This window comes from Rousettus aegyptiacus, unplaced genomic scaffold (assembly GCF_014176215.1).
Source record: "Rousettus aegyptiacus isolate mRouAeg1 unplaced genomic scaffold, mRouAeg1.p scaffold_m13_p_4, whole genome shotgun sequence".
In the NCBI taxonomy this organism is placed as follows: Eukaryota; Metazoa; Chordata; class Mammalia; order Chiroptera; family Pteropodidae; genus Rousettus; species Rousettus aegyptiacus.
The window spans coordinates 120,272,852-120,286,212 of NW_023416307.1; the positions used below are offsets into that span (position 1 = coordinate 120,272,852).

At 52.2% G+C, this 13,361-nt stretch overlaps 1 protein-coding gene across 13 annotated transcripts in view; it reads right to left on the bottom strand.

Moving 5' to 3' along the window:
- ATP2B2 (ATPase plasma membrane Ca2+ transporting 2) overlaps positions 1 to 13,361 on the bottom strand; it is a 359,406-nt gene that overhangs the window by 18,867 nt on the left and 327,178 nt on the right. For all 13 annotated transcript variants that reach the window (XM_016121355.2, XM_016121360.2, XM_016121357.2 and 10 more), the window contains 4 exons: positions 5,151 to 5,330; positions 4,882 to 4,969; positions 961 to 1,067; positions 261 to 452 (listed from right to left, as the gene is read on the bottom strand). In XM_016121355.2, the coding sequence (XP_015976841.1) occupies positions 261 to 452; positions 961 to 1,067; positions 4,882 to 4,969; positions 5,151 to 5,330 (567 nt within the window). The remainder of the gene's footprint in view (positions 1 to 260; positions 453 to 960; positions 1,068 to 4,881; positions 4,970 to 5,150; positions 5,331 to 13,361) is intronic.

Below are 13,361 nucleotides of genomic sequence, written 5' to 3' on the forward strand. Positions count from 1 at the left end.
TGTGCCTGGATCAGGCAGATGTGGAACTGAGGCCTGACATCCCCCACTTGCTGGGTGACCTTGGGTAAACCCTGCCACATCTTAGAGCCTCATTTCTCCTGCTTCATGGGGCTGGCGCCTGCCCCTGAGGTCTGTGATGCAGTTCCTGGACCTCAGCAGGAACTCCATTTATGGGTACGACAACTTGGGATGCCCACGTGGGTGTCTGTTCTCCCCAGGCTTTGGAATTCCTTGCCCTGCCTGCCCCTCAGAGGGCCCACCTGCGTGATGCAGGCTCCTGTGAAGGCCACGATCACGGCCACAACGTTGACTGTCAGCTGGAACTGCAGGAACTTGGAGATGCTGTCATAGACGTTGCGGCCCCACATCACTGCCTTGACAATGCTGCTGAAATTGTCGTCCGTTAGGATGATGTCCGAGGCCTCCTTGGCCACATCTGTACCTGCAATGCCCTGTGGGGACAGGGACAGGAGCCTGGGTGGGGTGACTGGGGAGGCAAGCAGCTCTAGCAACACTGTCTTCACCCCCTACATGTCCTAAGTCCTACACAACCCTGTACATATACACACCCAACTGCCTGCACAGCCAGACCACACAGGACATGCGCACATGTGTGCACAGATACATATGCACGCACACAGATGCACACACACATCTACTCCTGATAGACCCAGCCCCCTCAGTCTAGCCCTCTGCCTTCGGAAACCTCTCCCTGGCCCCTCCTTCCCTCTCCCGCCCCAGACCCAGCAGTGCAGGGAGAGAGCAGCCCTTACAGAGGGGCCCTGGGGGCTAGGCTGAGCCTCAAGAGTACTGGGCACGCAAGGTGGGCAGTGGGTAGGCTGAGTGTGAATTGGGGGTCTTGCACCACCAGCTCCAGGCTGTGTCATTTATGTCCCCCTAATTCCCTGCCCACAAGCTCCTGCTGGACGCTGCCCTAGGCCCCCTGCAAGCTGCTCCTACCATGGCGAAGCCCACGTCTGCCTTCTTGAGTGCGGGACCATCGTTGGTGCCATCCCCCGTCACGGCCACCACCTGCCGCTGCTCTGTGTGTGTGCTGTCGATGATGCCTGTGGGGTGGGGTGGGAGTGTGCTCAGGGCCCTGGGATGCTCCCTGGGGCAGGGGCAGCACGGCCAGCCCTGATCTTCAGGAGGACCCTGGGCTGGGCACAGCCACTTCTCTGGCCCCTGCCCTGCCACCCCTCCCCTTCGTGGTTCTTCTCAGCTCCGGGCTTGCCCTAAGCTCCCAGCACCTTCAGGGGATGTCAGGTACCTTAGCTCAGTGCCAGTTTGCAGACCTCCATGGTCTGGGCTGCTCCCCTCTCCAGCAGCCTCGCTTCTCTCTGCAGCGCATGGCCACACCAGCAGCCGTTCTGGCCGGAATTGCCTCCCTCTGTGTGTGCTCCAGGGGCCCCTCTGTCCTCCAGGGACTGCCGGGTTTTGCCAGGGGCCTACCATGTGCTCACCCACCATCTTCTCTCTGGGAGGTCCAGTCACAGCTGAGGAGGCTTGGGCTGTGCCATTTGCCAATCACCCCTGACCTACTGTTCTGGCCTTGACCTCTCTCCAGACATTCATCCTCGAGAAAATCCTCAACAAATAACAGAATGAACAGGTGGCATGTGAGCCCTGTCACTGAGCTGGGGCCACTGGAAAAGGGTGGGTGAAAGATGTCATCAATGGGCACGTGTGGAGTGTGTTGGCCCCCGAGCATGGGAAGGACAGAAATTTGAGGGTCAACCTTGACATGTCCCTCTCTTGTTCCGCACATCAAATGCATCGTCAAAGCCTGGGGATCCTGGCTCCAACATTTCACTGGAATCCTTCCACTTCTCTCTGTCCCCATCATTTCCACGGCCCCCTCACTAATCCCAGGCTCTTCCTCCAATGTGCACAGCTGCCCTAAGGCCTCTCTCTCTAACGAGTCTGAATCTGTCCCACCAGCACTAGCTGAGAGTCATTCTCTCACTGGCGGCTTCAGCATGACACCTGCATTCTCAGCTCCGCTCATGGAGTCCTGCGGAGTCAGAACTCTCCCATTCTCTGATGTTTTCTTTTCTTACCCCGTGCAACCTCCTGGCCACCCCCAATCTGTGATTTAACTATAGGAATGGCTCTTGGTCGCTCAGAGCCAGCTCTGTTTGACCCTATCTTTGCACAGGCTGTTCCCTCAGACAGCCGGCCCTGTCACTCATCTGTTGTCTCGGCTTAGAAGGCCACTTTCCCTGGGGAGCCTTTGTGACCCCTTGAGGACCCCCGCCTGCCCTAATCAGATCACTGCAAGTCCCATCCGTCCGTATGTCTCCCTGTCCTGCACCTGGCAAACAGCAGCAGCCTGTGAAATGAGGGAACGAGTTTCCTGACTTCGGGCGCTGGACTTGCCTCCTCAATCCTCCAGCTCTTTGCAGCTGTCAGAGTTCTACCCCTTCAAGGCCCAGCTTCCAGATGTGTGCTCTGGGAGTCATCTCAGCCTAGCTGCTCCTCCAAGCTATTCCACTGCCCAGGACTATCTAGCCTCTGTCCACTTGGCATTTAAGGCCTTTGTCCCCACTGGTTCCCTTGGCCTGCCTGGGTGCTGCTCCAAGGCAGGAAGAGAGCCAATTTTTTTTTCTCTGGGGCTTCCCAGGCTGGCACCAGCCTTTCTACAGCCCTCCTATTAACTCTAGTAGAGGGAAGAGTTGGGAGAACACCTTCCACCAGACCCTTGTCTGCCACCTCCAGCGCTGGCATGGCCCTACCACTCTGCTGACATGGCCCTGCCATGACTACCAGGGGTCTTCCTGCAGTCCCCGCTCATGGGCACATCTCTGTCCTGTTTCTCTGGACCTCTTAGCAGCTGTTCATGCTGTGGGCCACCCCTTCCTCCTCACCAGGCTTCTTTGTTTTCCTAGGCAGGCAAATGTCCTCCCGTCCCTCTGGCTTCTACTCCTTTGTCTTTGCTGACAAATCTCAGGCTCTGCCCATCACTCAGGTAGGAGAGTCCTGGGTTTAGCCGGCTCCTCTGCTCTCCCAGCTCAGCATAGCCCACCTATGTCTTTATCTTTGGCCTGCTCTCTCGCCTGAGCCCTGACTCCGTGGATGTTTTCTGGACACCTCCACTTGGATGTTAGAGGGCCTCCAGCTCAGCCAGCCATGCGTCGAGTGTGTCAGTTTCCCCTCAAACGTGTCCTTTCTCTCATAACTCTTAGCACCCAGATGCCTGCTCAAAAACCATGTGGCGTGCTGGAATGCAGCAGGCTCTCAAACAGGTGTAGACTGATGGAATCCTGGACCACACATCTCCCTCATCTCTCTACCACAGCCAAACAATCACTGGGCCCAGGCCCTTCTACCACCCAACTGGTTCTCAGACCTGCTGACTTCCAGTCTACCTGGACCATCGCCACTCCGGCCCAAGCGTCACCCCTCAACTGGACAATCCCAGTGGTCTCCCTTCTTCCAGTCTACTCTCTACACAGCAGGGAGTGAGCTTTCTCAAAGAGCACTTCTCCCTTTAAGGCCCTCCCACACTCCCTACCTTGACAGTATAGGTCACTGGCCTGGTGTTCAAGGCCCTGCATGACCGAAAGATGGCACCTCCTTCTCTAGCCTCCCTCTCTTTCTTGAGGTCCTGGCTCAGCCAACTGAACTTCTTTCCACTCCTTGAAGGTGCCTGGAATTCCTTGCCTCTGGGCTTTCACAGTGTAGTTAGTTCCCTGCCCTGCCTGAAACACCCTTTCTCCTGGACCGCATCCCACCTTCCATGACCTGTGATCTGACACCAGCAGAGGGTCCCAGATCACCCTTCTCTTCCACCAGTGCAGCCTTTAGCTTGATGTAGGGAAATTAGCTATTTAATATCTATTGGATGGAACCTGGATGATGAATTTGAAGAAGGAAAGGCCATGTCTGCCAAGAGTAGGACCTGGCACAGAGCACATACTCGATAAACATTTATCAGGACAATGAGTGAATGAACGAACAAGTGACTGAATACGAAATGGGGATGGATCAGGGTCCTTCTGCTCAGGTATCTGTGGTTCTAGGGTTCTGTGTTTTTGTCCCCAGACTGGATATGCCTCCATCGATGTTCTTGGGCAACACCTTTGGGAGATGAATTCAAGATGCCCTAGAGAAGACCTCAGCCAGAAACTGTCCCTGTATGGCCATCTTACAGATGGGAAAATTGAGTCCCAGAGTGGCAAGGACCTGCTCTAGGCCATAGAACAAGTCAGGGGCAGAGCCGGGACTTGAACCCAGGGCTGCATGACTGTGACAGTACCCAGTATCTGGCCACATGGATAGGCACACAAAGGGGCATGTTCCCTTTTCTGGAAGGAGAAGTATGCTGGTTGTTGGCCTCATCTCTCAGGTTGCTATTCCTAGGATAAGTATCCTTGAGGTCCTCATTACAGGTATGGGTTAGGGGCCTCGAGACCAAGCGGCCCGAAGGTCTCAAACTCCCAAGCTCTGGGGCCGCACAGAACATAAATAAATGAAATGGGCTGAATGTCAGACAATGAGCAGTGGTGAAGATGGTGTCAAACAAGAGAGAGCAAGGTCTGTATAAAGTTATTCAAATTCAACATAAAAAAAGGTATACCACCCAAATAAAACACGTCTGTGAGTCCCATTTACTCCTCAGGCCATATAAGTTTTGGCTCCTAGATAGGCAGCCCCATTGCTTCCTATAGGAGGTGAATCCCAGAGAGAAGATTGACAATCTCATTTCACTGTGGCCTTTAGTAGGGCTTCAGGGCTACAAACGGCGTGAGATAAGGGTGTCCCCAGGTGTGGGTAGTCCCAGGAAAAAGCCCTTATTATCCTGGAAGGGAGCTGCAGGCATCAGAAGATGAAGACCTGGCACTGGGGTCTCAGAATTGCCCGTGCCCACCTAAGTCTTACCTTTGACCAGGGTATGCTTGTCCGTGGGGGAGGAGCGAGCCAGCACCCGCAGCTTTGGCCAGATCTTGTCGATTCGCTCCTGCTCAATCTGGAGAGGGATGTGGGTGGGGTTGGGAGAGAAACTGAGGCCCAGAGAAAGGAGAAGACGCACCTAGAGTCACTGGCCTTTTGGCACACTGGTTGCCTTCTGTGCAATATGCAGCACCAATGCCTCCCAGCCCTCCACCCGAGCTCATCCCTCCGAAGACCCTTTGTGCTGGGCTACGTACCTCCCCCTTCTCGTTGCGGATCCTCCGGTTGAACTCCTTGCCTTCAAGGCACAGGAAGTCCTCCCCAGGATGGATGATGCCACACTTTATGGCGATGGCCCGGGCTGTGTTGATATTGTCACCGGTGACCATGCGGACCGTGATGCCTGCCCGCTGGCACTTTCGGATGGCTTCTGGGACCTGGCAGGAGGGCAGGAGCCATGGGGCTGGGCACCACCTTGGGTAGGCTCTCCCTGCCCTCATGGATTCCAGAGTGAGTCCTGCTCATAGGACTGAAAGGATCTAGATGACCAGGAGATACCGATGGCACATGGACCATCTCCTTCCTTCCTGTGCCCATGGCAGGCATTGTTAATCGATCACAGCAGCCTCTGATTAAACCCTGATGAGGTCTCAGAATTTTCCTCTGCAGAGTCCCACGCAGCTGCCAACTATCAACTGTGATAGTCCATTCTAGGATGAAACTGAGGGCTATTCTGACCTGGACAAAGACTTTGAGGAAGATCCCAATAAATGCCTCTCAGATCTGGCCCCAGGGGAGATGGGTGAGTAGAATACAGAATACTCTACTACTGCACAGGAACTTGTCCCTGCTTTATCCACATGCACATTTCCTGCAAAGTCAATGACAAATATATTCCTATATTTTCAGGTTTGTTTTTGAAGGGGATATTGCATTTGGGGGCATTTTATTAACAGAATGTGACATTGGCTTAGAATAAATGCAAACGATTATGCTTCATATAAAATATGACATTTCTCTGTGAGGGTAAGGACTGCCTCCTGCCCTCTCTGTCATGACAGACTGACCTCTAGGCCAAGTAGGCCAGAGCAGACCCAGCCAACCAGAAACTGGCAAGGCTCCGCCCCTGCAACCCACCCCCTTCCTGCCTACACCTCTATGCAGAACTGTGGATTTGCCCAGATATTAGGATGAAAAAGCCATCCTGGAGCTGCCATGGCCCTTTACACACGACATAGATCAACTGAACAACATTCGTACCCATAGGCAGTGACAAATAATATAAGAAGGTGATATTTGCTGCAAAACATTTTTGAGTGGGCGAGGACATGTCATGCACAGAAAATCCTGTTACACTTAAAGACCAAAGCACTTTAGAATCTCAGGCCTGGAGGGGCTGAGGCCCACTCCCCACTCCTGCACGTCTAAGTGCCTGGGAGCTCACTTCCACCCTGGAAGTGTCTCAGGAGCTAAATCTGCAAAGCCACTGCTGAGAGAATTTGAAGACTGTTGTGGGCTGAAATGTGGCCCATCCCTCAAATGATACATTGAAATCCTCACCCCCTAGGACCTGGAGATAGGATCTCTGTAGAGGTAATCAAGTTAAGCTGCGGTCACTAAGGGCGGGCACTCATCTGGTACAACTGGTGTTCTGATAAAGAAGGGGAGATCTGGACACACACACACAGGGAGAAGGCAGAGATCACGGTGATGCTGCTACATGCCAAGGAATGCTGTAGATATCCAGCAAACACTAAAAGCTAGGGGAACGGACCCTCCCCTCACAGCCCTCAGAAGGAACCAACCCTGCCGGCACCTTGATCTCAGACTCCCACCCTCCAGAACTGACGTGATACAGTTCTGTTGTTTGAGCCACCCGGTTTGCCGTACTTTATTACAGCAGCCCTAGCAAATACAAAGAGTTACAACGTTGGTCTAAAACCTGACTGTTGACAAGTCCTGCCATTGGTCTTCTTTCTACCCTCAGGATTTTAAGAACTAGGATCAACCTTGAAAATCTCTGGCCTCTGTCCACTCGCATCCACACAGCCTGCTGTTTCTTTAGCCCAGAGCACCATGATCTCAAGCTGAGGTCACTGCCCAACCCCTGCCTTTGGCTGTGCCCCTCTTCCTTCTTTCCCCATACCCTGACCACCAGTGACCTGCCTGACGTTCAGCCTGTGGCGTCACCCTCCTTCAGGGGCTCCACTCGACTGTTCGACTGCTCGTAGAGAAAATCCAGGCGCCTGAACATGGCTTCCTAGTGGTGGGATAAGGAATGACTGCTGTGGAGCGGCAGAGTCCACATCCGGGTCAGGAAGCCTCTCCCACACCCAGAGTTCCCTAAGACACAGCTCTGTGGTGTCAGGTAATGCAGGACTAGCACAGGTGAGCTGACCATGACCTTCTTCTGGGCATATTTCCAGGGTCCAAGGTGGAGCCTTCTAGGGCCCACTCAGGGCTTGGGAGCTACGTGAGCAAGGCCCCTGCCTCGTGCTCTAGCAGCTGCTCACAAAAACAAACGTGACCTCTTTTTATAGAGCTGGAGGGATCGGGGATGTGGAATGTCCAAGATCCCTTTTACATAATTAATCATGGTCTCACAATGGCTGTAACTCGGGCTGCAGCCCCCTGCTGTCTCCTGTCCCTGAGGACAGGAAGGAGCCACTGTTGCTTTTGGGAGTATATACCTTATCTGGCTCCCGCCCTGAAAGGAATAATTGAGTTTATGTTTGTTTCAGAGTTGCTTGAGGTCTTGAAGTTGGAAGGAGCTTTAGGTCATGACTCTGACCCCCTGCTCATTGCTTAGATCTCCTTCCAGGTGTCCCCAACAGAGGTGCCTCTGCTTGGACACCTCTGATGACAGGGTGCTCACTCCCTCAGAGGCTGATTGCTCCCTGGGGGGATGAGTCTATGGGTATCCTTTCACATAATTGTTCTTTTTTCAGATAAGAGAGATTATTCTGGGTCAGACATGCACTCTTGTATGGAAGCAGGGTCTTTGTCTTTGGTAAAGATCTGTACAAAGGGCTCTGGGAACACAGAGGTGGGTGCTGTTACTTTAGAAGGAAGTGGGTGAGAAAGAGAAATCTGTGAGAGCTTCCTGGAGGAGAGGATGTTTGAGTTGCTCTGTTCAGCCAACACTAATTGAGTCTCTGGTGTCTGGCAGTCTGCTCTGGCTGGGGTTATACAGATGACCACTTCATTGTGGTCCTGGCTGCAGAGAATTGTCCCACGAGGTGTACAGGCAGGGAAGGTGGGAAGGATGTTGCAGATGGACTGTTTTGGGTGATCTGGAGGGTCTGAGGCTGAGGGAGGGGCCACTGGCCATGGAGCCGGAGAGGTCCGAAGGTGTTGGAACCAGGGACTTGCTCCTTCAGGCCCGGGAGTCACTGGAAATTCTGAACTAGAAAGGAGGAGATCAGTGCCATGTTTTAGAAAGACTTCTGCTTTTGAGACTATCTCAGGGAGCTAAACTCTGCCTGCCTGGAATCCCTACCCTCTGGACCTCCCCCCAAAAGCCAGCTTGAGAGAAAAAAGAAGAAGAGTGTGGCTCCCACACTTTTCTCTGTGCAGTGGAAGCTTTCCTGCCTCAGAATAGAGGGCTCGGGGACCAAAAAGCTGGGCTGGGCTTCACCTTGGGGTCCTACCCGAGTCATGGATTCCTCATCTATAAAATGGGGATGACAGTCTCCATCCTTCAGTGAGGCTGGAGAGTTCTGCGTCAAGGAGCAAACAGCACCAAGCATAGGGCCAGCAGATGCTGGTGATGAGGGGCAAAGGAGTCCGGCAAGACCCCTGACCCCAGTCTTCCTTGCTTGTTCTTTCTGCTCCAGGAGGGGTGGAGGGATGCAGAGGGGGTGTGTGCATGCAGATGCACTGTGTGTGGGTGCAGCGGGCATCTGGAGGAGCAGGTGTTTGGGGTGGTGGCATCGGTAGGCATCCTTCCATGACTTCTGGGTCAGGGACCTTAGGAAGATTTGAGTCAGACTTGGCAACACCAGAGGAGCCTCCCCTAGTCATCTCGAGGTACTCCATTTCCTTTCTGGTCAGTGGCCCCTGTAACTGGACGTCTTTATTGTGCTTCAGTCCTGTTGTGCTTTATGCTCTCGTGTGCTACGCGTATGTTTTCTCTTTCACCAGACATTTCTTTAGGCTGTGGGCTCTGGAGGGTGGGAGCTGCTGATTGCTCAGAACCCTTGCGGAGGTCTGGCACAGAGTAATGTTCTGTAAATGCGGGGCATTGCAAACCATCTCTGTGCTTAAGTCCTTGGAAGCCTGGCCCGAGACATGTGATTTTATACACGCGGGTGAATGAATTAGGACAGGGACATGAAGGAAGCCCTTCGCAATTTAGCTCCAAGCTCCCTTTTTGGTATTTTTTCTCATAAATCCATCTGGGTTATTCACCTGTTGCCAACACTCAGCATCCCTTCCCACCTCCTTGCCTTTTCCTGTGCTATTCCCCCTGCCTGGAAAGTGCCATCTTTCATGGGAATTCTCCTCTCAAGAAGTCATCCTTGATTCCTCTGACCCAAGGGGATGCTTTCTTCAACTGCTCTCAGTACTTCCTTTTATTGCTCATTCATTTATCTGACAAACTACTATTGAGCATCTAACTATTCTGGGCACTGAGGACCCAGAGATGATTAAGATTCAAGGCCCAGAGGCATTGATCTGGTTGAAATATGCTTTCTATATAGAGAAAATCGCTGTAAAAAAATTCCTTCTTTTGCTAAAATTATCCTAAATATTTCTCACTGAGGAAAAACAGTCAGGAAATGGGAGCTTCCTGTTTTCATTAAATAAAGGCTTTAAACATCTGTTGTTTCTGGTGACAGCCGTTGTCTGTGACTCCAAGGGCTCCAACACCCTCAAATAACCCGGCAAATCCCAGACCTCTGTTCCCCTGATGGCTTTATCCACACTGGCTTCAATCAGGCTCAGAAAATGTACCCAAGGTAGCACCTTATGGTGGGGGTTTTCGGCAAGCCTGTTTTTTTTTATCTGTTCTGTCCTTTGTCTTCTTGAGGAAGGAAGGCAGTCTGAGATTTGCCCCCTTGACGGATGGAGAAACTAAGGAGCCAGTTTTTCTTTGCCCTGTGGCACCTGCAAAACAAATCTGAATATGCCTGTAGGACCCAGGTGATGGTCTAGGCTGAGATTTTTGCTCTGGCCCGCCTCAAGGTTGCCCAGGAGAACTCCAAACAAACACACCATAGGCATAGACACTCCCCAAGGTCACCCAAGAAACTGGTGACCTTGGCTGCCTCTGAGGTGAAAACCAGGGGGCAAGGGGTGGCATGGGGGCTACTTCACCCTGTCTATGCCATTGAACCTTTTGAATTTAGCTCCACATGCATAAATCACCTAATATATATTTTTAGGTGATTTATGCATTTATGCAAGTGAGGGACACAGAGGGGCAGGAGTGGACGCATATATATATATATATATATATATATATATATATGTATATATATATATATATATTATACCTGCTGGTCTCTTTAGGCCCTGCGTCCACTCCTGCCCCTCTGAGAGAGGGTGACTCAACAGATCAGAGCTTTTATACCTTCCAGGAGTATCACCAGTAACCCTGCTGTGTCCCTCACTTGTGAACATCCAACTTCCTCATTGTTCAGATGGGGAACTAAGGCCCAGGGGGAGAGATGCACCTGAGGTCTTCAGTGAAGGGGTAGCAGGGGCAGTATTAGAATGCATGTCTCTTAACTGCTGTGTCATTCCAGTAAGTCACTGCTCTCCAACACAGCTTACCACTTCTAAATCTACATGCAGGGGTGAGCCAAGGTGAGAGGGATGGATGGTCACCAACAGGGATGCGCTGACTGAAGGAAGTGAAGGAAGGTGTGAGTGTAAGCCTCCTAGTCAGCTGGCTCGGAATGTCAGCGCTTGGAAGGGGCCTGAGGGGCGCCTAGGCCAACCTCTTATTCTACAGGCGAGAGGAGACTGAGTAACAGAGAGGGGAGGTGGTTTGTCAGTGGCAGGATGGGGCTTGGATCCCGGCCCCCTTTCTCCACTGCAGGGTCCTCTAGGATGAAAGCATATCCAGCTCTGCATCCTCCTCCCACAGTTTGCACCTAAAGCCAGAATCTCTGGATGATAGTGCTGTCAACAGAAAATGCCTGGGACTCAGCTCAGCCCTTCTCAGGCCCTCCCTCTCCTCTCCTCACCCTCCTGACTTAGAGCCACTTGCCCTTTCATTTCTGTGGCTCCCAGGAGAAGGCCCTGGGAGAGAAAGGCAGAAAACCTGTTCTAATCTGGATTCGTTTAGCTATGAAACAGTGAGACTTTGGGAACATCACTGTCCCTGTTTGAACCTCAGTGTTTTCATCTGCAAATTGGGGGTGATTGAGAGTGTCTGGGAGAGAAGCAAACCTTGAATCATGCCCCTTTAGTTGATTGTGAAATCGGTTTAGTAGTGGGTGAGGAGTGACCAGCATTTATGAAAAGAAAGAAAAGAAATACAAGAGAATAGAAAGTACTTAAGTGCATCACATTACCGTGTGAGGTTCTTATTTTGGTTAAGAATGTGTGTTTATTGAATCATGACATAAAATACATTTATTATTACTGTGGTCATGGCCAAACAAGTGTGTGTCTAATGCCACTTTCCATCCTACCTCAGGGGCATTTCCAAGGCAGGGTGATGAGCCAGGAGCTCTGGGTGTGGGACTAGAGGGAGAATCTGGGGATGGGAAGGACAGGGAAGCCATGGCCTATCCTTGTGTGCTGTGCAGGGACAAGTCTCCATGGTCTTCAGGAGATACATCATGGCAAAGCCTGAAACCATTAGCAGCTGGTAAGGAGCCGGCGTCCCACAGAGGGTTTGCAGCCTCTCTGTCCAGGGAGAGACCCAGCCTGCAGGAATATGCATGTGGGCCAAGCACCAGGGCATTAAGCGCCTTTGCTGTTGCAGGCTCTGGGTGTGAGTGAGGGGGTGAGAACTAGACACGGTGTTGGAAGATGGGGGTTCAAGTCCCATTCATTCTCATTCATTTATTCCACCAGCACTTATTTGAGCACCTTCTGTATGCCAGGTTCTGTGTGAGGGGCTGTTATGTGTCACTGGATCCACAGTAATGAATCTACTGGGGAGGGGCAGACAGGAAGGGGACCGACATTTATGGGCCACCTATCTTGTGCCAGATACCTTGCCTGTTGCTTGTATGTATGTATGTATGTGATATTATTATCCCCAGTTCACAGATGAGGAAATGGAGGTTTAGAGAGGTTATATAACTGGTCCAAGGTCGTAGCCAGTAATGCTGGGACTCAGGGTCCCAGGTCTGATGCCTGGCCCCAGACCCCTCTCCCAGCTGACTGAATGTGAATGTCCACGTCAGTGACATTCTGGTTTCTCTTGGTCTCTGAAAGCAACATAGGGCCTGGGAAGTTGATAAGCATCTTGTCTACCCCTTTTCACTTGAAAGAAGGGGAAACAGAGCCTTCAAGATGTGCAGGGAATGGCCAGAGGTCTCCAGAGAATGGTGTCAGGGCAAGTGGGGAAGAATGACGTCGCTCTTGGTGGAGGAAGGTGGCCTTGATGGCACTGTCACCAAATCCCACAGCCATGGCCAATCTGGACCTGGCTGGGGAGTCAGGTCTGGGTCCAGCAGCTGTGACAGTCCTCGGAGGAGGGGAAGGCCAGCCCTTCCTATGCCTTTGCCTTGTGGGCTCAGACCTCTGGGCCCCATAAGGTAAGCTGACTTATTTTGCCTACCACAGCAGTGTTTTGGACACTCGAGGCATCTGTCTCCTCTTCCCACAGCCTCTCTGGCCTGGGCAGCCTGATTGTCCACGCAGGGCCTATCCTCCCGATGCTGCAGATCTCTAGCACTGAATTCTCGGCTCAGATTCCATTAAAGGAGACTGAAGACCTACTCTAAGCTGAGCATTAGATGCACTTAGTCCATCACCTCCCCTTCCCTTCTTGAGAGTTTGACCTCTGGTTAACTTTCTAGCTCTGTTCCCCTGGAAACTGGATAAAGGTAGACTGTCACTTTGTACTCAGCAAGCAAGTATGGGAATATAAACTGACCGGTACCCTGGATCTTGAAGGGGGGGAACTCTAAATTCTGGTGGGGATCCCACACTTGGGGTTTTCCTGAATGTGGTGACCTTTGTTACTGGTCATCTCTTTTAAAGGGACCTTGGACTTGTTACAATAGATCCTGGCTCCTGTGGGGGAAGAGGTTTCTAAGGCAGGGCAGCCCCCACACCTGTTGCTTGAGGGACCAGAGGGAAGGTTTCTGGGTGTTTGGGTGGATGACTCCAGGACTGCTGGCAGGCTGTGGGTTTTGCCCTAAGCAGACCAAAGTCAAGCATGGCCAGTGCTAGTCTTAGTATTTAGGAGCAGGTAAGTAGAAAGACCCAGAGAGAGACGAGGTGACTATGCCAGCAGGCTGGACTCCCAGCTTGACCCCCTACTCAGACCTGCTGTTGGG